A 26252-nucleotide genomic window follows, 5' to 3' on the forward strand; every position below is an offset into this window, starting at 1 on the left:
ATAACAATAATAATCAGTTATTGTTTTTGTTTGTTCAATTTTCTTTAAAAGAAAAATCATAATACAGCATTTAAATGACCATTAATTACTTTATAATATTTCATTATTTTATTGCAAAAAGGTCAGTTTAGTGTGAAACTGATGAAGAACTTTACCAGAAACTAACTATATTTTAAGTAAAGGTGATTTTTTACAGTGTTTAAGGGCTATTTTAAGAGTTTAAAGCAACATTTCTTTTTTAATAATTATGGCAAAAAAATACAGTTTAAGCTATAATAATCATTCTATATCAATTCTGGATTAACTTCTGACATTACTTAATAGTTTCATAAAAAATGTAAGGGAAAGTGATTTTAAGAGTTTAAAATAATGGTTATTTAACCTTATGGCATAAAAAAAATACAGTTTAAGTTTTAACAATCCTTCTATGTCTATTCCTGATTCATTTCTGAGGATATTTTTTAAAAATAAAATGTAAAGAAAAGTGATTTTAGAGTGTTTGAGAGCTAGTTTAAGAGTTTAAAATAATGGTTATTTAACCTTATGGCATAAAAAAAAAATACAGTTTAAGTTTTAACAATCATTTTAAGTCTATTCCGGATTGATTTCCGAGGATATTTTCGAAATAAAAAGTAAAGAAAAGTGATTTTAGAGTGTGTGAGAGCTATTTTAAGAGTTTAAAGTGATGGTTATTTAACATTATGGCACAAATAATATATATTTAATGTTATTATATTTGTCCATTGCACATTCTGGATCAACTTCTGAAGCTATTTTCAAAATAAAATGTAAATAAAAGTATTTTCACTGTGTTTGAGGGCTATTTTAAGTTTTTTTTGAACAATTATGGGGAAAATGAACTGTTTAGATTACAAAAATCCTTCTGTGTCTATTCTGGATCAACTTCTGACAATATTTTCAAAATAAAAAGTGATTTCCGAGTACTTGCCATTTTTAGAGTTCAACACAAAGGTTGTTTTTTTTTTTTTCATTTTTTTTAATTACAGCAATAAATACAGTTTAAGATATTAACAATCATTCTATATCAATTCTGGATTAACTTCCGACAATATTTTCTAAATAAAATCTATGGAAAAGAGATTTTAGTGTTTGAGAGCCATTTTAATAGTTTAAAGCAAAGTTTCCTTTTCACAATTAAAGCAAAAATAAAAATACAGTTACGGTTTAAAATAATCATTCTGTCTATTCTGGATTAACATCTGAGGATATTTTCATTCACACACGCAGCAGTGTAAAATAAGACACAGTGGGAGACGAGTGGACGTGGACACATTGTTCACCAATCGAGTGTCATTAACTGCTGATGTGTCTAATCCGCAGATTTTATCGCTCTAATCTGCTCTAATCTGCTTTAATCCCTCCTCATGTAAACAGCAGCTCATTCAGTCTGCAGGGGATTAGTGCCAGAGAAAGGAAGAGGGAGGAGGGGACAACCCGGGGGGAGAGATATTGAGCTGTCCCCCCCTCCTCATCCTCTTCTCCTTAACAAAATCACAACACCTCCTTCAGGGGGTGAAGGAGGGGGAGGTCACAGGAAATGGAGAAGGAGACTCCAGAGTGTTGCAACAACACAAGTGTACAGTATTTTCCGCTGAGTCATGGGACTCCTCCAGGACCCAGAACAATCCTGGGAATAAAATCTACAAGTCTACGATATCTTTAAGAACATGTTTAACGTCTTTATCTCACTATTAGACAAAGTTTGTAAACCACTCACTCTCCCACACCAAAGCCCATAGAGAAAACCAGTGATTTTAGCTCACGGGGACACAGGAGCTGCTGGTCTACTGCTGCCACGTGTGGTCACTTTGTGTCACTCAGGTGAATCTGAATGAGGGATTTTAAAACCCAAAGTCACCAAATAAGACGTTTGAAGTTAGTGATGGAGGCAGCAGTGGATCAACAACTCCTGTGTGTGTGTATGATGTTAAAATCACTGATTTTCTCTGTGGGCTTTGGTGTGGGAGAGTGAGTGCTTTACAAACTGTCAGTTTTCCTGTAGGGGAAAAAAAAAGTCTGTCCAACAGTGAGACAAAATGCACATGTCCATGTTGACCGTGTGTCAGTGTCTCATACAATCACACCACAAAAAAGGAGGTCTGAATTGTCCTTCTAAAGAGACAATCGAAAGAGCCTCTTCAGGGGGTGAGCGAGGGGGAGGCGTCACAGGAAATGGAGACACATGACCATGAAATGACTCCAGTTTGTGTGTGTGTGTGATAAGCAAACATACTTCTGTGTCATTTTTTTTTTTTAAATTCACAAAATATTCCGGAGGATTCTCAGGACATGAACGCGTGATTCCTCTGAAGCTTCTCTCGATAACAACTGTGGGAAAAGGACGAGGGAGAGGAAACCTGACAGAATTTCATTAACTCCCTTCCTGGAGACCAGTGTGTGTGTGTTTTAGGGGTGGCGGCAGTGGCTGCTAGCATCACGGAATGTCCCATTTTGCTTCCTGCTCCGCACCAAGAGAGACAGAGACAGAGAGCGAGGAGGCCGGGCACCAGAGTACGGCCGACAGCTCCTGGACAAAGCCTGGAGGTGTCACTCAGTGTGTGTGTGTGTGTGTGTGTGTGTGTGTCTCAGCAGGCCGTCTGTGAGGAAGCAGAGGAAGTGTGAGGCCACTGGACCCAGGAAACGCATGCCTTCCCCCGACACGGCAGTTGCTAAGGTCCTGCTGTTTTTCATTTGCAGTTAAAGCTGTAGTATGTAACTCATAAACGTATACAAAAACAAATAAAAACCAGCGTCCCGTGAGTTCACACAGTGTTGATTAAGTATATCAGCGGCACACGACTCTCTCTCTCTCTGTTTCTCAGGTCTCATGTCGCATGGTGACATTACCGCGCTGCACACAGGAAGTGATTTGTTTCACATGGAGACAAACAAGAAAAGTGCAACACAAAGAAACGTCCACGGGATGGGACAAATACTTGGTGTCTCCACCCGCCCACGCTCTGCTGGTGTATACCCACAAGTGCTCCCTCAGTCCGTCAGGTCTGTCTTTAGACGAAGGAACGCAGCAAACACACAGGTTACAGTGTTACTGTTCACGGAGAACAAAAATAACATCAACAAAAGTTACGTACTGCAGCTTTAAGTCAGACGTGTGTGTGTCGCAGTAAACAGTGACTCTCTGTCATCATGAGCTAACGAGTCCTGATAACACAGCTCTGGACACTGGAGAGGCTAATTGCACTAATTAACGACACTGTGTGTGTCTGTGTATATAAATGTGTGTGTGTGTGTGTGGCAGTATGTGTTAACATGTGTCCACTGAATGCACACACACTCATATTTGTGTGTCTTTTCACATCCCATTAGACAAAGCGCTGTGCTCCGGCACTGAGGCATGCTGGGTAGATAATTAAACATGAACCAGACACACACACACACACACACACACAGGAGCCGGAGGGGTTTTAATGTGTCTGTTAAATTAAAAGAGAAAAATTACAACAACAGGAGGAAACAAAGTGATTCTGCTTCTATTGTTTCCACTTATTATCCGTTCTGTCTCTGTTGATTCTACTAAATATGATTCTACTGGATCTACTGACACTGTTGTTTGGATTCAGTGTCAAATGATTCTATTAAAATAAACTCTACTATTTCTACTGACTCTCCTGAAATTGATTCTTGTATTTCTACTGATTCTCCTAAAAGTAACCTTTTTCTAAAATTGATTCTACTGTGTCTTCTAAAATGAATCCTTTCCGTTTCTATTGCTATTTCAGAAACTGATTCTACTGTTTGTCCAAATCAGAAACAAGGCATTCTGTCTCTATTGTTTCTACAGTTGACTTTCACACATGACGACCATCTCAAACTCTGACTTTTATTTTACTTATACATTATTGTGGTTTTATTTAATAATCAGTTTACACTCTATTTGTTATTCTTTTTAAATTCACATTAAATACACATCCAAAACGAAACTAAATCGATATTTCAATCCCTCAAACCTATTATTATGACGGACACAGATGTGAAGTACAGTTACACGTGTCATATACGAGCGCGGCTTTAAACGCATCGGGAGAGGAGGGGAGTGGACGTAATGATTGACAGCTTCATCAGCTGCTGGTTTTTGGCGTCGCCGTTGGAAACGTAGGGGCGTAATGTGATTTAGTCTGGGGGTCACTCAGGGACCCACACTGGGCCCGTGGTGATTCTGCCATTTCCTGTCTGTTGTTTGGACTCATTGTGTGTGTGTGTGTGTGTGTGGAGACGTTCCTCCTGAGCGGCTGCTTTGTCTGTTCGTGTTTACGTACACACTCAGTTTCCTGTCCGTTTGTTTGTCTGAACCGTGTGACTGACCTCGACTGGACGTCAGCTGCTCCCCCTCTGTTTACTCTGTGTGTGTGTGTGTGTGTGTCATCTGTCCGCGATCACAGAGCAGAGCTGAAAGCCGATACACACACACACACACACACACAGAGCAGGCTAATTATCATAATTAGCTCAAAACACGACCTGAGGACACGACGATCATTTTCAGTCTTTAACAGGGAAGAAGAGAACTGACATTAAATGATGTCACACTACTTCTTCTTCTCCTCCTCTCCTCCTTTTGTTTGTATATCCTGCATATTTCACAATAAAAGCCCTGGAATGGGAACACTGAAACATGGGGATTTCCACTGGAAGACATGTTTTATAACTGTTCATGGAATAATCTGCAGAGCCATTTAAAGCTTGAACATGTAATTCACTTGGAAATTGAAGTTTGTAAACCACTCACTCTCCCACACCAAACTCCAAAACAAACAAAGGGGACACAGGGGCTGCTGGTCTACTGCTGCCTCGTGTGGTCACTTTGTGTCACTGAGGTCAATCTGAACAAAGGATTTTAAATGCCGAAATAACATGATGACACATTTGAACTTAGTGATGGAGGCAGCAGTGGATCAACAGCTCCTGTGTGCTGTGATGGTAAAATCACAGATTTTCTCTATGGGCTTTGGTGTGGGAGAGTGAGTGGTTTACAAACGTCAGTTTCCTGTTGGAAAAGTCTGTCTAACAGTGAGATAATGACGTGAACAAACGTAACTTTTTTTGTTTTGTGGTTAAATTCAGTTTTTCTGCCATGTGTTGTGGTTAAATGTGAAAATTACAGCCGTTTTAAGAGAACTGGTTTTGTTCTTCCTCTGTATGTTTGATTCTTATTTTTATATTGTGTATATTGTATGTTTGTTTCCCAAACCTGGATAGAGTCAGAGAAAATGTTTACAAAGTCCATAAATGTCCTCAAATGTCTCATTTTTTGTCCACACAGAATGATTGAGTTTGAATGATTTCTTTGTTATGTGGAGCAAAGAAAGCAGAATATATCCACATTCAAGAAGCTGAAAAATCACAGAAACTTGTTTTAAGAATAATAACAACACTCAAACTGAGTAATCGATGATCAAAATAGTTAATAGTTAAATTATCACTGTAAAAATCGTTGAATTCAGACTAAAGAGGAAAAAAGAAAAGGCCTGGAGCTGAGATGTATGAGCTAACACCCTGATGTTAAAGCCAGTCATTAATTACAGTCTGCAGGAGAGTGTGTGTGTGTGTGTGTGTGTGTGTGTGTGTGTGTGAGGGGTAATGAGCAGTAGGAAACAGGGTTAAGAGTGACACTGTGTCACTGGCTTCTCTTCTGGCCTAATTAGCCTTCTAATTAATAGATTAATAGATAGATAGAGCGTGGATAAGAGCATCAGCTAACTGCCTGATGAGCTTGTGATGAATCACCGCCGACGTCAAAACGCCGGCCGCGTTACCCGCAAAAGGTGAGGCCGAGAATTTCTGTTTTAATATGCACGCAGAAAATCCTGCAGGTCGGGTTTTTCAAGTTAGAGTCGCTGAGACAAAAGGAAAGAAAAAAAAAAAGAAAGAAGAGGCTGAAATCAATTAGCTCTCTGCGCTAGGTCGTTAGCTGCCCTTGGATGGGCACAGATAATTACAGGCGAGGAAGGTCTGGGTGAGGAAGAGTCTGATTCAAATGATGAGATTTGACTCATGGAGATGGAAGGGTTAAATATAATGGAGATTTTTTTTTTAAAAAGAAGATGAAAATGAGGAGGAAGAGTGAGAGAAAAGGTGGAGGAGCTTAAGAGGGAGGAGGAGAGGTGAAGGAGGGACGACATGTTCACTAATCTAAAACCTTTTAGAGCATCATTACCGTCCACATCTGAGGTCACAGTCAGATTAACTCATAATTAACTGAGAGAAGTGACATCACATGACATCGTCATGATCAGAGCAAAGAGTGAAATTAAAACCAAGCTGCAGAACGACTTTAAAAAAGGCATAAGCTGAATGAGCAGTGAGCGCCCCCTACTGATGGAACCCGGGTTTTGGCCTCTTAACAAAAGACTCCACGGTCAGTCAGACTTTTCCAACAGGAAACTGAAGTTTGTAAACATCTCACTCTCCCACACCAAAGTCCATAGAGAAAATCAGTGATTTTAGCTCGCAGGGACACAGGAGCTGCTGGTCCTCTGCTGCCTCGTGTGGTCACTTTGTGTCACTGAGGTGAACAAAGGATTTCAAACCCTGAAGTGACAAAATAAGACATTTGAACTTAGCGATGAAGGCAACAGTGGATCAACAACTCCTGTGTGGTGTGATGCTAAAATCACTGATTTTCTTTATGGGTTTTGGTGTGGGAGAGTGAGCGGTTTACAGACTTCAGTTTCCTGTGGGAAAAGTCCGTCTAACAGTGAGATAAAGACATGATCTTATTTTTGAGATATTGTAGACTTATGTTTGCAGAGTTTTTCTGCATCAGTATCAGTTAAGAACACACGAACCATCACGTTTAAGCCTCGAAACTCGTTTCTCGCGCACACTGAATCGTCCTCGTTTGTTACCGCGGCTTTAAAATCATTAAGAAACACAACAGTTTTCACTCCAGGTCATTTGAAATCTTTAAATACGGCACGTGTAGGTTTATAATATTAACCAGCCGCTCGCATGAACCCATTCAATCCAAACACATTACCCACAAACACGACGACAACTCCACGTTTTCAACCCCCTTCTTTTATTTTCTTCATTATGTGAACAATTGTCCTACTGAGTCAATTAGCCAAAGGGTGAGGAGGGTGAGGAGGGTGAGGAGTGGGGGGTCATACCCACGACGTGCAGATTCATTTCTGCTCCAGGAGCCGGCGAGCAGCAGCGGACGGGCGTAGTCAGGCTTGTAGGGAGCGTTATTTATTTGTTCATTATTAAAATAAGGAGGTTAATGCGATGACTCAGGCATAAAGAATGTGCATTTAGTTTGTGCTTTTAGCTCGCATTAGCATAACGCCGGCGCCGCGGCACACGATGAATGGATCTGTGATTGGCCCGCGTCGTCCGGTTTAATGTCAATAGTAAATTGGACGGCTTGTTAGGCGGAGTCGGGGGCGGCGGTTACGAGCAGTCGGCGGCGAGTTAGCGGCGAGTCAGTCATGTACAAAATAATGTCCATTAGGACTAATTTAATCAAGAAGTCCCTTTACAGATGAATTAGAATGTAGGGCCAATTATTTCTCAACGTTTGCACTGGCCCTGTCTGTCAGGAGCTCCGCCCCCTCCTCCTCCACATCTGTGTGTGTGTGTGTGTGTGTGTGTGTGTTTAAAATGCAGCCCGTGGGGGCCGGCTCATGTCAGCGGGGGCTGCAGATAATGGTGGGGAGATGATGGCAGGCGGGATCAGCTAGTTAACCGTCAAAGATGAAACACACACACACACACACACACACACACACACACACACACACAGTTAGCTGTATTGTGATCTCGTGGGAATTTTGTCATACAAAATAATCTTGTTAAAGTTAAAGAACATTCTCTGAGCCGTCTTCTCTGAAACAATGCAACCCGACCGTCACTGATGTGTGGATGTGCACGTGCCTGAGAGGATAATTACACTTTCATACTGTATGAACTTGATTTTGATGATGTTGCCTCTTGAACAGATGATGCGTGAACCCTTTAAAACCTTCAGAGGTATTAAAAATCTGCATCAACACACACACACACACACAGTTTGTAAAGCTATACTTGGAAGGACACAACATAGACAAACCAAAGCTTCAGCTGTGAACTTAAACCAAACCACAACTCAAATCTTAAACTCGAACTAGAACCAGAGCCACACTTCTGCCACATTAGAATCAAACTTTAGTCTCCATGAGGACTAAAGGTCCAGAAGAAACGTTTAATTTTAAAAGGTTTGTAAACCACTCACTCGCCCACAACAAAACCTCATAGAGAAAACCAGTGATTTTAGCTTGCGGGAACACAGGAGCTGCTGGTCTACTGCTGCCTCGTGTGGTCACTTTGTGTCACTGAAGTTAATCCAAATGAAGGACTTTAAATGCCAAATGACAAAATAAGACATTAGAACTTAGTGATGGAGGCAGCAGTGTGCTGTGATGTTAAAAAAACAGATTTTCTCTATGGGGTTTGGTGTGGGAGAGTGAGCGGTTTTAAAAAACTTCTGTTTCCTGTTAGAAAAGTGAGATAAAGACGTGAAACATCTCAGTGAGACATTTGAACATTTAAACAGACACAGACTGATGACATCACAGAGTGTTTCAGTGTCTGATATTAGCGTGTCCTCCTCTGATGTGACATGTGTCCATCTGAAATCACACCAGTCCAATCTGTGTTTCCATCACAGAGTGAGGAGGCACGTGTGTGTGTGTGTGTGTGTGTGTGTGTGTGTGTGTGTGAATGATATCAGGTTTTATGGGGTACAAGGCAGGACTGCCCCCGTCCCCCCCACCACCACTGCTTCTGACCCTGGGGGGCAATTATCTTGTGATGTGGGCCTCCTGCCCGCCCTCCTTTCTCCCCGCTCGCCCCATCTGGTCCCATGAGTCCAATCCGGCTGTCGTGTTGGGGCACTCGCTGCACCTGCACCCCGGCCCAGATTAAAAGCCCCTGGTCTAATTTTAAATCTGTTAGCGCTGGCCTTTTCTTAGGGGGAACAAGACTAATCTGTTCCCATAAAAGCGCCTGATTGGTCGCTCTCTCCTGACTCGCAGCGCCGACAGACCTGCTGCTGAATTATTACTGGCCGTGCATTCGTCATGTGGGGCCCACTGTTAAGTGTGTGGTGGCGGTGAGACGTAGCCCTGCGTGTTCATCCTTTAGCCGCCCTCCTGTCTGCTCGTTTTTCTGCTGTCTAATTACGGCGTGCTGCACCTTCACGCCTCTATCTCCCCCTTGTGTTCATGAGGGCAAACTGAACACAACGTCATTGCTGCTCAGATCTGAGGTCGCTATTTGTCGCAAATGTCTTTATCTCACTGTTAGACAAATGTTTCCAACAGGAAACTGAAGTTTTTTAAACCACTCACTCTCCCACACCAAACCCCATAGAGAAAATCACTGATTTAAGCTCACAGGACACAGGAGCTGCTGGTCTCCTGCTGCCTCGTGTGGTCACTTTGTGTCACTGAGGTTAATCTGAACGAAGGATTTCAAACAACTCCTGTGTGCTGTGATGTAAAATCACTGATTTTCTCTATGGAGTTTGGTGTGGGAGAGTGAGCAACCACAACAACCTTTCAAAAACAGCTAAAGTATCACTTTTTTACAGTGATTTAAGGCCTGATATGTTAATACTAGTGTAAAAATGCTGTGACATACTGTATTTTTGTGACTTTCTCGAGGATATTAGAGGAGTCAGACACTATAGACTCAAAGTACAGTTTCTTGATTCTTATCTTCACACACAAACCCGCTGCGACAAACCACCAAAGGTCAGTCAGGCGATGGCAGGAGTGGGCGGGTGAGGGAGGAACATGGCCGCCAACAGTGCGGTGGCCAGGAGGTGGGATTATCAGCACTGTCAAAGGCAGCGTCAGCACTGAGCTCAGGCCTTGGGTGCTGGTGTTGATGCTCCACTCGACACATAATTAAAGCGATGAGTGGAGCAGCGCTGGTGGAGCAGCGAGGCCCTGTGGCCGCTCCGCGACGGGCAGCGCGCCCAAACTTAGCAGCCCCTTTAGCGGTCGGCATCAGCCGGGGCGCGGCGGTGGCCGACTGTGCCAGCCGAGGTGATGACGGCTGACCGCAGGCACCCGGAGGTTAATGGGAACGTTTAGAGGACGACAAGAGTCTTTTTGTGGCTTTGTTGCAGAAAGAAGACGCTTGTAACAGGATTCCTGTGGTGCAGAAACACCGTCACCAACGGGAATCTGCATTTTCAGCTAAAATGGTCGTTGGATACTGGAATGATTGTCTGAACAAACACCAAGTCACCCTTGTGATGAACAGCTACAAAATGCATTCAATGACCCTGGTGAATTTCATCACTGTAAACGAGATTAGCCCCTTTTCAATGAGCATTTTATTACCAGGAACTTATTTACCTTGGGAAAATAATTCCCGGTAATCTGTGCTTTTCCACCGCACCTCAAAGTTCCAGGAAAATGTCACAAGCCTGAACCTCGTCGTCCGTCCACTTGTCCTTTCCCTTTGCTCCATATTTTTAAGCACAATGAATAAGTTCTTCTTTCTTCGTAATGTGTTCCACCATTTAGAGCTCTTCAGCACACAGCCCCGCCCCCTCTACAGATCCTGGTCATCTGAAAAGTCTCTGGTACTTCTTCTGGTGAATGTTCAGGGTTTTTTTGAAGGGTAATTTCGGTGGAAACGCACCAAGGTTTTTAAAATCCCGGCTCAATGAGAAAAGTTGCTGCTGCCGCCGCCGCCACCACCTTGTGGACGATAAATTTAAAGTTGCATGAACTGACGAATTACCGCAGCTCAGACCCCCGTCCACACGTCAACAAGTCTCTCACTTCATCGTGACGCATTGTGGCGGTGAATGGGCGTGGCACGACTTTGTGTTGGCAGTGATGAGCTCCAGCCCTAAAACGATTAGCGGCGACAGTCACACTCACCCCCACCCACCTCCCCCTCCTCACCCTCCCTCACTGATGCTAATGAGACCTGGAGCGAACGTCGCTGTGGGCAGACGTACGACCACGAGGATGAACGAGGGATTAAAACCAGGGGGAAAAGAGGAAGATAAAGAGACGGTGACAACAGTTGGAGACGGCGGGGCTCGGCGCTGTCACATATCTCATTGGACGGGGGCGTTGCCGCGGAGGCGAGGGTGCGATCTCTCTCAACATAATTCCTCCCTCTGGTCAGACTGGCATCTTGACAGAGGAGGGGGGAAATGGAGGTGTTTAACGCCGACGTTCACTCCAACATTTTCCACTACACTTCTTCCTCTTCCTCCATACCTTTATCTTTTCTCCCACCCTCTCGCTCTCTCCCCCCCAAACAGGACCTAATTGGAGGCAGAGTGGGGGGCCAGACCTTGACAGACAGGAGGTCAGCGTAATTGCTGCTGGCCATATTTAACATTAAGATAATCAGGCCATTAATTACCCTTTGGATCATTAAATCAGCCACTTGCAAAATGAAATTTCGGCCTCTATTACTCACTTGAGAGACCACGAGGGGAGGGCATTTTTTCATCCATCACCCCCCTTCCTCCTCCTCTCTGTCTTTCTCTCTCTCTTCCATCTCTTCTCTCCTGCAGCCTGGACAAAGCCTCCATCAGCCTTTTCTCAAACGTTCACCTCCGCACATTCTTCTTCTTCTTCTCTTCCCTCTTCACTCGCGACTTTAAAATATGTAATAATAAATAAAGATCTCGCTGTAGCTTGTCGGGGGGTAAATAACGACACAAGTTTACAGAATTCTTCTGATTTAATACACAACGTGTGAATAATCGAGCGCGGTAAAGATTCAGCTTCAACATTTTATATTAAATATTTATATCTCGTTCTGTACAAAAATGTCATCAGGAAACATTTTCCTTTTTTATTGCTGACTAAGTTTATATGAAGTAACGTTATCTCTTAGTGTTGGCGGTCCGCAAGGATCAATTCCGGGTCCTCTTCTATTTAGTGAGTATCTACATAAATCAATAATAAAATATTTTGGGTCACTGTTTATGCAGATAAAACCATTATATATACATATATATACATATATATACATATATACACATATATATATACATGTATGTCAATAACTTTAAAAACTAAAATTATCTATGATTAAAAACCTGTACTTTAAAGATTTACTTTACATCTACACAGTATTTTATCTTATTATATGTATATATATTTTCTTAATTTTTTATCACAAATTGACAAAGAAATTTAAGGAATTTCAAAATTATAACATGTATCGGTATAATCTGTAATCTTCCTGATAAAAATTAATATTCAAATTAATAATTAATTATTTATTTGTTTTTGTTCATTTTTTTTATATGTATTTAACTTTACGTTTTCATAAATTAAGATACAATTATTAAAATGAGTCGTAGAAATGTATATTTTAATCAAGGTTCAAGTGAGAAATACTAACACAGACATGAACTACAAGTCCCATGATGCCATGCTGTGTCGGCAGACAGGTATTTCAGACTAAACACTCACTCATGAGGAAGTTATTTGTGTTTTTAAACGTATGTAACACGTGTGTAATCCTGACGCTTGTTGTCGCGGCGGTCGCTGAGTGACTGTAACCTCAGTGACACGGCGTCTACATTTCATCCCATAGAGCGACACTGACGCTCCATAAAGCTGTCATCCAGCCCGGCACGCGAGTGGCGACAGATGTGGTTCTGATGAAGGACGGACACGCTCCATCGCCGGGAATTAAAAGGAAAAACATGCTTTTTTTAAACAATTACACGACATTTCTAACTTGTCTCCGTCAAGAATATGGTTCACGGCAGGCGTTCACTATCAGAAATCTGCTTTTACTATGAAAGAATATGAATGATGTTAAATATAAACACATGATACTAACTGTATTTTTTAAAACGTGTCTCCAGAGACGTCACGGTGAAATATTTAACGTTTAGATGCAAAAAACAGACAATAAACGCCATATTTGTGAATTTAATATGAACATTAAACACCAACATTAAAGCGTTTATTTCATTTTTGCCTGAAATTGACTGAAAATAAAACAAAACGTGTATTTCTGACATGTTTACATGCTGTTATGACAAATATGAACACGTGACACAAATGTGTACTTGTTTTGAAATTGATTCAATAGAGATAATGTGTCGCCAACGACATAAAGGTTAAATATTTTATGTTTAAAATGCAAAAAATAGACAAGAAACATGATATTCATGAATTTAAAACATTACATTGAGTGTTTATTTAATTCGTTTTGAAAATTGACTGAAAATGCTTAAAAAACTGTATTCTCCTTTTAATTTAAGACACGTTTACATCAACTACGTGTATTTTTCTGTGAATATCTAACACGTTTACACACTATTTTAACACAACTCTCCTTGTTTCCAATAGAGATGAGATATAAAGTTGAAATATTTAACATTTCAAACACAAACATTCAATGTAATGCTCGCTGTAGTGTATTTTAAATCCAGTACATACCATGTTTGGAGTCTGTTTTTGTTTATTTTTGTATTTTTGCTTTTTTAACATGTTTACCACAAACCTTTACTTGTTTCCAATAGAGACGAGACATAAAGTTGAAATATTTAATGTTAAACACATCACATGGGGTGAGTATTTTTTATATTTCTGTGTGGTGAATGAATAAATCGGGTGTAAACGAGTGTGTTATTAATGAAGTACGTGAACGTCAGCCAAACTGGTGAAACTTTACTTTGTGATGGTGAATCAATGTTTGACCGCGGCGCCGTTAATCAGCGGGAATATTGACGGCGGATTAAAGTATCGACAGACGCGGACGCAAGAGGAGGAGGAAGAAGAAGAAGCAGCAGCAGCAGACACTGCATGCAAACATAGAAATAAAAAATATAAAATAATAATAATAAACGTCTACAGCTGGACAGTCGTAAGAGAGAGAGAGAGTGGGATGATGGAGGAGAAAGAGAGAGAGAAAGGAGGGATTTATGGAGGGGAAAGTACAAACGGCGAGCTACTTAAGGAATGGACTGATAAATGCTATCGACAGCACGGAGGGAGAGAGAGATGGAGGAGAGACGGAGGAGCAGTGGAGCGTCGCGGGTTAATTGAGATAATATTGACCTCCTTCTCTAATCTCCTCAGGGGGAAACAGGCTTCACGTTCATAAATAAATACCAACATGAGCAACAATAAAAGCATTAGCGCTGACGGACGACGCCTAATGGCACGTCGATACTCTCTCTGTGTGTGTGTGTGTGTGTGTGTGATGAAAAGGTGAGGTGCGTTCAAGGTACAACGTGTTCTTTATTCAGCTGCAGTTTGATGAAAATGTTTCCACTTCCTGACGACATTTCTCTGTGTTTATGACAGAAGCAGAGCAGAGCAGGTGGGAAATGTGATAAATATGTAACCATTTGAAGAGTTTAGTCAAAAAAAAAAGGAAATAAATAAAAAGAATTTCAAACTTGTGTTTCAGTCGTTTGAGTCACTGCGTCATATTTTTTTTACTTCAGAGGGAGATTATAGAAAAATGTAGAGATTAAAATTCAAGCTGACACATGAATTTAACAGTGTGGAAACATAAAAGATTCAACTTCTGTTAAAAAACGGAAATATAACGTCAGTTTTCAAAGACAACAAATCTAAATTAATATCATATTTTACCTTGAATACACGTGAAAGCAACTATTCTGTTAGTGTTTAAATTATTATGATTATTTACTTTTAATTTGGATTCAGTGATTTTGTGATTTTTTTAATTCTTCACGTTTCGCTTTAACTGTTTTTTACTTTAACTAGCAAATTAACATTAATAGTGTTGTGTTTGCAGAAAACGGTATTTTAGCAAACTTTTATTTTGAAAATGAATTCCCAAGGGCTGATATTTAAGAGAAACACATATTTAATGTATATTTTCTTGACAGTCGGCTTGTGTTTCAGTCGTTTGAGTCACTGAATCATATTTTTAATAGAAATATAAGGAGATACAACCTGACCCATAAAGGCTTATTTTTTTGTCTTGAATACATGTTAAAGCAAACATTTTGTATTATTTATTAGCTACTGGTTTGGATTTAGTGACTTTCGTCTTTTTAATCCTTCAAATGTGTTGTTTTTACTGTTTTTCACATCTAAACATCGAGTTCCTTGTTGACGGCAACATCATCATTTCATAAACTTGTATTTTCACTTAAAAGCAGCTATTTTATTTTGAAAAATCACTCCAAAGGATGTATTTTTAAAAAAAACACATATTTCATGTATATTTTTACGACAGTGTGTTGTTACTTCAGTCAAAGTTGTGATACTTTCTCTGTCACTGCTGTGTGTGTGTGTGGGGAGTAATTATAAGGTGCTTCTGTTGACTAATGAGTGTGGGGGGGGGAGGGTGAGTGCAGGGGGGGAGGACGGGGAAGTCGATCTTTATGCGGATGGCAGTCAGCTCTAATTTGTTATGATGGCTGCTGCTTCCCCGAGCTGAGCGGCCGATAATTACACACACACACACACGCACGCGCGCGCGTCGTCGATCAACAACGACATCACACTGAAGTTCATCCATTTGTTTCTCTCTGTCGTCAAACGACGCACAGTATGAACCCTGCTGTGTCTCCAACACTGACACACTGCCCCCTGTCTGCAGCTGGCAGCACTGCACCCACACACACGCTGGTTAGTGCTTTTATTTTGAAAACAAGTACTAAGAGGAACTGTTCGGGAAAATAAACGTTAGTTATGGCTCATAAATGTTTACCAAACATCAAAATGTTGACATCGGTAAATACTTTGCTCAAGTGCTCTATAGCGCCCCCTAAGTTGAAAACAGAGGCAAAATTGACTTCCACCGAATTTCCCCAAACTTGAAGAAGAACCAAGAAGAACAAAAAAGTCGACCGTAACCATGGCGATTTGCACCCTACGTAAATGAGCGAGACACATCAAAAGCGACTAGTTGTCGGTGACAGACGAGGTGCAGTAACACACTCCTACCTGCTGGCGTCTGGCCCGGGTTTGAGGCGTCCCTGAGCGTTGGCCTCCCACACGCTGTTGGCGAGCTCGTTGCCGATGGCCGACATGACCTTGATGAGCTCCAGCGGCCACTCGTCCAGGTCCAGAGAGCGGACCCTGGACAGATGTGTGCCCAGGTTCCTGTGGATGCCCGAGCACTCGATGCAGATGAGGGCGCCCAGGTTCAGACTGGCCCAGTCCGGGTCTGCACCGAGACAGAACACGCACATTTCATCCTGCGCTGCTTCACAACACTCTCACTGTCAGGTTTTTCAAGGATGATTGACATTATATCATCTATTGGCCAGTTATGACACTATTTCACTGATTCATGTTTTTTATTGTTTAAACAAGTGAAACATCTACTCACTCTGAGCTTCACAGTCGGCACAGTGTCCGTTTCCTCGGATTCCTCTGATGGACTGCAGCGCCATCGCCTCCGTCTGACTGGTGAGGCGAGACTGAGAGGAAACACACAAAATCAGACACTAACACACACCTGAACACCTGTGTTTGCCTTAAATTTAACGCAAACAACTCAAACTGATAATTAAATGGATTTTCTTTGGATAAAAATGTTAAAAATCATCTTCCTGGATAAAAACTATAATAAAATGATTTTATTGATCTTTGGTTGAAAGAGGTTAAAATGTCTGATTTGCTTTGAGTTTGTTGAATAGTTTTGTTCGTGTTAAGCATGAACACACACACACACACACACACACACACACACACACACACACACACACACACACACACACACACACACACACACACACACACACACACACACACACACACACACACACACACACACACACACACACACACACACACACACACACACACACACTCACTCACTCTTGTGCCACAGGTGGATGCAGACACTGAGCAGATGTGAACACACACACACACACACATGAATGAAAGAATGAAAGAAAAACAGCAAACAAATGGAATGATGGAGGGAGATAGAGGAGGAGGAAGGAGGGAGGGAGGGAGGGGTGGCCTGTGTTTTAGTTGTGTGTGTGTGTAATAAAAGCGTGGAGAGCCTGAGGCGTAAACACGACGTCCTCGACACTGAGCCTCGCTCAGCGACTGCTTCATGTGCAGCAGGAAAATGGCAACACTGAGGCTGAAAGTCACCAACAGTAATTGCTATTTTTGTAATTATCAGAGAGAGAGAGAGTGTGTGTGTGTGTGTGTGTGTCCTGTTTTTATTCACCATCATTTTCTGTGATTGTGTGCATTTTTCCGTTCAGTCATATTTGACAGAGCACATGTACGTAAATGTTTGACCCTTAAAACGATCAATAATGAGAGAAATATTATTTCAAATAAACATATTTGCTAATAAACAAGAGAAAAGATGATGATGATGATGATGAAGACCATGACATGTGGTTAAAAGCTCCAGAAGAAGAAAGTGGACGTTAATCTGAGACGTTGATCTTGATCTCTCGAAATGTGTCAAATAGCTTTTGAAATTTCTATAAAATTTACTTAAAGTAGCAACATTTTTACCTGAAGTAGCAAAATGTTTACCTGAAGTGTCAAATTTTACCTGAAGTAGCATATTTTTTTAACCTGAATTTGCCATATTTTTACCTGAAGTGTACATGTTTTACCTGAAGTAGCAGCAAATGAGCAAATGATCTTTTTTACAAATTTGTAAAATATTTTTCAAAATTAGCAAACATCTTTCTGATTATGCAAAATGTCTTTCTGTATGCGTGTAAGTGTGTAAACACATTTTCTGAATTTGCAAAATTCTTTGAGAATTTCAAATTATTTTGGAAATTTACAAAAATGTTTTTCTAAATTTACAAAAAAAAAAATTTTTTTCTTAACTGGAAACATTCTGAATGTGTCAAATATTCTGAATTGTCAGTTTTTTTTTATTTTTGTAAAGAATGTCAAATGTTCACCTTGTTCTTGCTGCTCTCACACGACTGCAGACTCGCCAGGATCTGACTCTCGATCACCTGAACCCACGAGTCTCGCTCCTCGTACGAAGTCGCCTCGAAATGCCACGTCTGCCCCGTCAGCGACACGATGATGAACTCAAAGTTCTCCTCTTGTTCTGGAGGAAGAAGCAGAGATTCAATCAGGAAAGAGGAAACTTTGTTAGAAAACACAAGTTCACGTTAATCTCCAACATTACACAACACAACAGAGGAGTCTGGTGTATTTAGTGACTGCTGAAAGCTGGGATCTTGAGCCCGATCACGACCACGTTAAGTGGTATTTCAGTTCAGTGGCGGAAGTACTGAACAATCTTTTTAATCCACTGATTCTAATGATTCAGTTTCCCCCAAAACAACTGCTTTACAAGTCACTAGTTTGTGTGTTTGTGTCGCATAGAAAACCCACGTCACGACAGTTTCATACAGCCGTTGCTATGATGACTCCGCCCACAGTGAGGAGGAGCTATGAAGAAAACGAATGGTCAAAAATCAAGCTTTAAGTTTGTTTAAAGTGACATTTAAAACTTTGTTTTCCCAGTTACAAAGTGTCTCGACGACCTGGTCATTACTGGTAATTACACCGGCAGCTCGGTCCATGTGTGCTGACTCTTCACTCAATTACACACTCTGACTGAACAACACCTGTTCTCCTCAACCAACCACTGCTGACCTGTGTGACCCCGCCCCCTGAAGCCAGGATGCTACCTTAATTATGGGGCCCCGTGTCCGTCCGACCCCCCCGGCCCGAGGGCCCACTGATCCACCGCTCCCTCTCCTCTGCTGGAGAGGTCAGTGATTACAATCAGTCGTGCTGGAGGGGGATCGATTACCCACAACCCCCTCTGTAGTTAATGCGCCAATCAGGAGTCAATTATTCCTGCACTGCATGAGCATGTGTGTTTGTGTAAGACTGTGGAAGACACACACACCTGTGTGTCCACACTTTTTACACACTTGACGATAAAATGTCAAGACAGCAGATGGACATCCGAGAACCTGATAGGTCAGAACCAACCAAGCACCAATATCTAAGTTGATTTTAAGTTTGCTAGCATTTTCCACTTCCCAGATGATGACACTGCATTTCTGTTTACTCTGAAGCACAACATTTAACGCGCTAACACTAGCAACAACACAAAACACTGACAAAAATGGTTCATAAACGTGACACAGAGCAGCGTGTTCCTTTGTTTTAGCAGAGCTAACATTTTCACTGTTGCTAACAGATCTGTTGCGTCATCAACTGGAGCTAACACTTGTAATGGTTAAATGTGAAGCTAGCAGAAGCTGACACTGATTATAATGTAACGTGTAGCCACCGTTAACATCACTCTGAAGACGCCAACACTGCTTATGTAGCGATTGCCCGTACATATCAAGTGTTAGCCTCCCCACAGTAGTAACAGTAGCTACATGTTTGTACATAAGGAGCGTTACCTTCTTCAAAGTGATGGTAACAATAGCAACTTGTTAGTGTTTACTCCTGTACATTTAAACATCAGGAGTGTTAGATTCTTCAAAGCGATGCGAACAGTAGCTGCCCTTTTAAACTTAACTACTATTAACTCCTGCAAATGTAAACATATCAAGTGTTAGCCTCCTCAGACAACTTGCCATTGTTAGCATCACTTTGAAGAGGCTAATTCTTGTTACGTTTAAATAAGCAGTAGTTAATGTAGCTCTTTTTTTTAATGTGTAGCTATTTTTAGAAAATATGTAGCTACTGTTAGCTACATATTAGCTTAAAGAAATATCATTAAGTATCAGTAATGATAAAATTCTAACGATAACGATGATTTTAGGGTCATCTAATGTTGTTTTTTGACGTACTGATGGTAACAGCTCTGTTGATGTTTAGAGGTGGTTCTCGCTGCTGGACGTTCACACGTGTTCGCTCACAACATTTGGAAACCGTTTGCAACCACAGAGAGGAAGTGAAGCTGGAGGTGAAGTGGGGGCATCGTCTCATCAGCAGCAGATCAGACAACAGGCGGCTTGTGTTTACAATTAACCTCAGTGAGGAGGTAGAAGACAGGCCAGGGGGCGCCGACACGATCACTCCATCAAAGCACCGCTGATAATTCCCCGGATTCCTCCGTTTCTGCTCAGTTGACCCTCGACAACAGAGGTTATGTGTCTCAAAAAAAAGGGCCTTTATTATGAAGGAAACTTCTAAAAGTGTAACACGACTCTACAGATACTTCAGTCAAAGACAACGTGTGGACGTAAAACAGAGAGAGAAGACTTTGTTTCTGGGAGCAGAGGTTTCATGACGTGTGCTGTGAGTGAATCAGTGAAAAAGATGAGAGGTTTAATCAGTCGGAGAGCGGTCACGGTCGACCCGCGAGGGAACGAACATTTACGCTTCCTCAGCTCCAGTCATTTGGCTAATTGGGAGCGTCTCAGAGCAGCGGAGCTGAAGTTCCCCCTCTGGCTGGAATCTGGATAATCAATGGCCTTGTCCGAGGAGAGGAGAGAGGAGACGAGAAGAGAGGAGAGAGGAGAGGAGAGAAGAGAAGGTGAGGGTGGAAAAAGAGCCCGAGGCCGTGGGAGCTGCTGAGAAAAACCTCCACTCTCTGGATAAAGAGATTGAAAACACCTCAGCCAAAGTTTCCTTTCGTGAAGAGAACGGTGGATCATTTTCATCTCTTTGCAGCTGCAGGCTGCTGATGAGCCGAGTCTGATGAGTTCACGTTAATTAAAATTACTGTTTACAAGGACTAGTTAATGGTTCAAGGTTACACGAGGCTCTTATTTTGATAGGGCAGCAAAAATGATAAACTTCCACCATGGACATGTGATGAAACCCTAATGAGCGTTAATCTTAAGAACATGCTAGACAGACTTTTCCAACAGGAAACTGAAGTTTGTTTGGTGCGGGAGAGTGAGTGCCTTACAAACTTCACTTTCTTGTCAAAATAATCTGCACTGCACATTTGAACTATGATAAAATGAGGTTCTGTATCAGAATCTGATTACAGAACCTAATATAGAAATATTGAAAAGTGCAGTCTTTTCTCTTTCACCATGACTTCTAAAAGAACGACTGAAGCTGCTGCCCGTTGTTTTTGTTTGTGTCGTCTGAAACATTGTTACATTGACAGCCATTAATGAAGGACAAACTGTACGTCGTGAACAAAGTGAATGATAATTTCCCAGCAGCCTCCTGGGTCTGCGGCAGGGAGCGTCTCCGTTCCTAACATCGACCCACCCATCGAGCTGGAGCTGAGCCCTGCAGGGTCAACCAGCAAGAATCCCATCATAATTAAATTCCCATGATTCTCTGTTTTCGGGGGGGAGGGGTGTTTGGCTGCTCGACAATTATGGAAACCAACAATCCAGAAAGACACAGCCCCTCTCTCTCTCTCTCCCTGTCTCCCTCTCTCTCTGGTGTAAATTAAACGCTGCTTCTGGATTTTAATGCTACATGCTGACCCAGCGCACAGCGACGGCTAATGAATAAAATGATGGGGGCATTATGCTGAGCCACGCCCACTGCCATGTTTTACCCACAATCTCCCACCTGAGCCTGTGCTACAGTCACAAACATGAGAACAAGCAGAATTTGAGATTTTTGAAAACTACAAGGCTGCATTTTAGTCTGGACAAGCAGAAACTAAGACATTTTAAAACTATGAGGCCGTATTTTAGTCTGGACAGGCAGAAAATAAGACCTTTGAAAACTATGAGGCTGCATTTTAGTCTAGACAGGCAAAAACTAAGACCTTTGAAAACTGTGAGGCTGCATTTTAGTCTAGACAGGCAGAAACTAAGACGTTTGAAAACTAAGAGGCTGTATTTTAGTCTGGACAGGCAGAAACTAAGACCTTTGAAAACTGTGAGGCTGCATTTTAGTCTAGACAGGCAGAAACTAAGACGCTTTGGAAACTATGAGGCTGCATTTTAGTCTGGACAGGCAGAAAATAAGACCTTTGAAAACTATGAGGCTGCATTTTAGTCTGGACAGGCAGAAAATAAGATCTTTGAAAACTAAGAGGCTGCATTTTAGTCTAGACAGGCAGAAACGCTTTGAAAACTAAGAGGCTGTATTTTAGTCTGGACAGGCAGAAACTAAGACCTTTGAAAACTGTGAGGCTGCATTTTAGTCTAGACAGGCAGAAACTAAGACGTTTGGAAACTATGAGGCTGCATTTTAGTCTAGACTGGTAAAACTGATACTTTTGAAAACTATGAGGCTGCATTTTAGTCTGGACAGGCAGAAAATAAGACCTTTGAAAACTGCGAGGCTGCATTTTAGTCTAGACAGGCAGAAACTGAGGTTTGTGTTTGAATGGTAAAAACTGAGATTTTTGAATTTGTTTATAAGAAAATAAAACTTTATTTGCTTCATAAAGAAAAATAAAGTGTCTTAACTCTGATTCTTATGAAGTGAAAATGTTTAATAAATAAAGAATCAAAGCTAATTTTGAGCAGCTCTGACGGTGATTTGCTGCTGCCTGAACCTGAGCAGCTCCACGTGTGTGCCACACACACACTCACACACCAGACGGAAAGTGAGTGGCGTTGTATTGGTAATTACTGGCAGCGCTCTCGGCTACAGTGAGCGACATTCACACAGATAGAGGCGGCAGCGAGGCAATTTGTGAACTCTGACACCGGCAACCTTTAACAGCAGAAACAGAACAAACCAAATATACAGCATTTACAAGACGCACACGCACACACACGGAGGGGGGCGTGCATACAATCCTATCATCCTGACTCAGTGTGTGTGTGTGTGTGTGGGACAGGCAGGACGGTGTAGGACCAATGAGAGGGGAGTGTGAGGCAGACTAAAGGAGGCCTCAGGAAACACAAATTAAAAGCCTTAAATGTCACCGCACACAGTATTGCTTTGCGACACAGGTCATTACTCCTCATATTATTCGCAGCCTTTTACAACATTAATAACCTGGAAAATATCGCAGCCGATTGTTCTGAAGTCTCGCTGAAAAGAGAAATACTGACGTCTGTGTGTGTGTGTGTGTGTGTATTTTTATTAAACAAGTATGTGAGATTTAATCTGATTTCATGCAGAAACACCTGCGATACTTCACCAGTCGTCACAGGGACGTGAGGTGAGGGCGGGGCATGAGGAAGACAAGGACACAGAATGACTGAAGTCATGTGACAGGAAAACTGAGTTATAAATCTAAGTCTAAATGTATAAAATCACAGTTCAATTCAACAAACATCCAATCAGAGTTTAAATTACTCCTCTGTGTCCTGTAGCATCAGCAGCTGAGGATTATGGGTAATGTAGTGTTTGTGTAGTGAGTAATGACTTTTCATTATTCTATAAGTGTTTTTATTAATAAAGGTTGTTTTTTTAAATATTTGCTTTGTTTTGTGACAGAACATAAAAGAACAGATGAAATTGTGACCTGAAGTCTCCCGTCCCGGTCTCCAGGACCACCTGGACTCTGATTGACAGAGTCGTCTTTGTGTCCCACCTGTCTGACCCCACACACACTAACAGACCTGTGGCAGGGGTGGGCGGAGCTACCTGTCTTACCCCACTCACTCAGACAAACCTATGGAAGTGGGTGGAGCCATCTGCCTGATTAACCTGGACTCTGCGGGATTTCAGGTTTACAATGAAACGAGTCAGAGGCGTCGCAGGTGCAGAGGACACACAGACACACACATTCCAAAACACAAGCTTTGATTCCTCAACCAGTAAACAGGTGTGTGTGTGTGTGTGTGTGTGAACGTTGTGTTCAAATAAAATCCACCTGTGTGCAGACGAGTGTTCCAGCTCTGAATTTGACTTTGCAAACTCTTGTTTTTAGTGTTTTATTGTTTTTATTTCTCTAATATCTTTATTGTTTTATTGTTTTTTATTGTTTTAACATTCTTGTTGTTTGATTGTTTTTATTGTTTTAGTATTTTTATTACTTTACTTTTTGTTTTATTTCTTTTCATGTACAGCACTTTGTCTCAGCTACGGCTGCTTAAAGCGCTTTATAAATAAAGTTGAGTTGAGTTGAGTTGAGTTTGCTACAGGGTTACACTAATCTGCTGCGTCCACACTAACTCACATGAAAATGTATGTCATGTGACAGTTATGTTGCTACTGATAAGAACCAATCAGGAAGAAAATGTGAGTCAACTGTTTCTGGCTGACCAGACTAAAACTAAACATTCTGGAATTCTGTAACAAACTCACAAAGCAGAATCTTCAAGCTTCTCAAGTTTCTGCCTGTCCAGACTAAACTGCAGCCTCAGTTTTCAATCTCCACAGTTTCTGTCTGTCCAGACTAAACTGCAGCCTCAGTTTTCAAACTTCAGAGTTTCTGCCTGCCCAGACTAAACTGCAGCCTCAGTTTTCAATCTTCGGAGTTTCTGTCTGTCCAGACTAAAATGCAGCCTCATAGTTTTCAAACTTCTCAATTTTTACCAATCCAGACTAAACTGCAGCCCCCATAGTTTTCAAAAATCTATATTTGTGCATGTTCAGACTTAAAATTCAGCCCTGGAGTTTTGAAACTCAAAGGCAGACAGCAGAGTTTCTAAACCTCTCAGTTTTCAGGGCCTGAAGACAGCAGGACAGTGTGGACGGAAGGTGTTTTTAAATGAAAACTTGGAAAGTGTGGATGTAGCCTTAACTTAGCTGCTGTCAGACCCGCTCAGAACTACAGAGATTCTTCAGAGAGTGTGAAAGTGTAGAAGCTGCTCTTCAGATTTTATTGTTAGCAATGAATGTTTGTGGCAAAACACTGTAACATTTGTAATGATGCAAATTTACAGATGAGAGGACGAAGAATTCAAAAAATAAACACGTCCACCATCTTAAAGAGCAGCAGACTGAGGTAGGTGTGTGTGTGTGAGTGTGGTCGACCTGGGGGAGCTCGTCCACAGAGGGCGTTTCCCCCTCATGAATTAAACCTGGCTTCAATGTGACATGAAGATACTTCACCCGCTCGCCCGGCGTGACAGGCTGCGGCGGTGAGGCGGTGGCAAGGCGGTGGCGAGGCGGTGGCGGCCGGCGGAGCACGCTCGGTGCTTAATGGCTAAATTGGGAAGACTGTTACTAATCGCTTATTGAATAATGAAAGTGACACAGCTGATAAAAGATTTCAATAGGCTGGATTATTTATAATATTTCACTTAAGCCTCTCTGGCTGAGTAATGGAGGGAGACTGACGGAGTCAGGGAGCGTCTGACAACGTGTGGCGCTCACAGGGAGCGTCTGAAATAAAAAAAACAAGACAAAAGTAAAAATCAACAGAGGAAAGGAGGAGGACAGAAGAGGAAGAGGAAAAAAGCGATGTGAAGAGAGGGAAAAAAGAAAATGGAGGGAGGTGCAGAAAAAGGAAAAAAAGGAGAGAAAGATAAACAAAGATAAGGAGAGAAAGTGGAAGGAACGAGCGCGATGAAAGTCCATCCGTCACTCAGACAACCACTTCTCCACTCAGCTGTTTGATGCCTCCATGATGGAGAGACGGCCATTACACATCTGCTGCTGCCGCCACATCTGTTCCACCATCAACCATGGGAGCGTGTGTGTGTGTGTGAGCCAGTGTGTGTGTGTGTGCGAGTGTGTGTGTGAATGAAATGGAATACAAACAAGCATTTTCTTTGCTGTTTTTTTTAAAAGCTTTTCTGTAAACAAGGCAAGGTTTTGTCTTCATCTACACGAAACATCCCAAAACAACTCTAAACACTGCAGTACATATGCCAGGCCTGTATGTGGCAGTAAATGTGAGGTCAGATCAAATCTGTGACACAAAGAAAACCCGGTTTCTGAACTTCGAAAATGATGTCACATGACTGATCTATCTAGAACAAACACAGACAGAGAGGAAGACGAGAAGTCAACACGATGAAGAGATGAAGGGTCGACAGAATGAAAAGATGGTGAGATCCGTTCCTCACAGCGGAGGTCAGGAGACTCAAATGATCACATGACTTCCTTTCCCAACCCCGGTTCGTTAGCGTGTGAGAAGATTAAAAATGTGAATATTTTAATTATATGTGGAAATGTTTTAAAGATTTTAAAGTGTGAGGTGTTGTTTCAGGGGGGAGGAGTTAGGTGCTAAGTGGTGGGGACCTGGGCGGGGAAAGTGTGAGGTGAGGGGTGGGGAGATGATGTTACCTTCCGCAGTACCAGAGAGGCCGTCAGCTTTGAAGTTGCTGGTGCTCTTCTTCCGCCGGTGCTTCTTGCGGTTGGCGTGCGGTGAAGGCGGAGGCTCCATCTTGGGGCTGGTGGTGCTGGAGATGCTGGGACTGGAGCAGACCGACTCTCCCAGTCCTGTGTCTGACGAGTCAAACATAGACACCGACTTGTCAGTCATTACATGTGTCAATAAAG

General features: G+C 41.9%; 1 protein-coding gene across 5 annotated transcripts in view; it reads right to left on the reverse strand.

Annotated features, from left to right (window-relative positions):
- agap1 (ArfGAP with GTPase domain, ankyrin repeat and PH domain 1) overlaps positions 1-26252 on the reverse strand; it is a 99435-nt gene that overhangs the window by 4303 nt on the left and 68880 nt on the right. For 4 of the 5 annotated variants that reach the window (XM_044012374.1, XM_044012366.1, XM_044012338.1 and 1 more), the window contains 4 exons: positions 26037-26198; positions 17900-18054; positions 16342-16432; positions 15954-16176 (listed from right to left, as the gene is read on the reverse strand). In XM_044012374.1, coding sequence (XP_043868309.1) covers positions 15954-16176; positions 16342-16432; positions 17900-18054; positions 26037-26198 — 631 coding nt within the window. The remainder of the gene's footprint in view (positions 1-15953; positions 16177-16341; positions 16433-17899; positions 18055-26036; positions 26199-26252) is intronic. The other variant, XM_044012347.1, reaches the window with a different exon arrangement.

This window comes from Solea senegalensis, linkage group LG2 (assembly GCF_019176455.1).
Source record: "Solea senegalensis isolate Sse05_10M linkage group LG2, IFAPA_SoseM_1, whole genome shotgun sequence".
Lineage (NCBI taxonomy): Eukaryota > Metazoa > Chordata > Actinopteri > Pleuronectiformes > Soleidae > Solea > Solea senegalensis.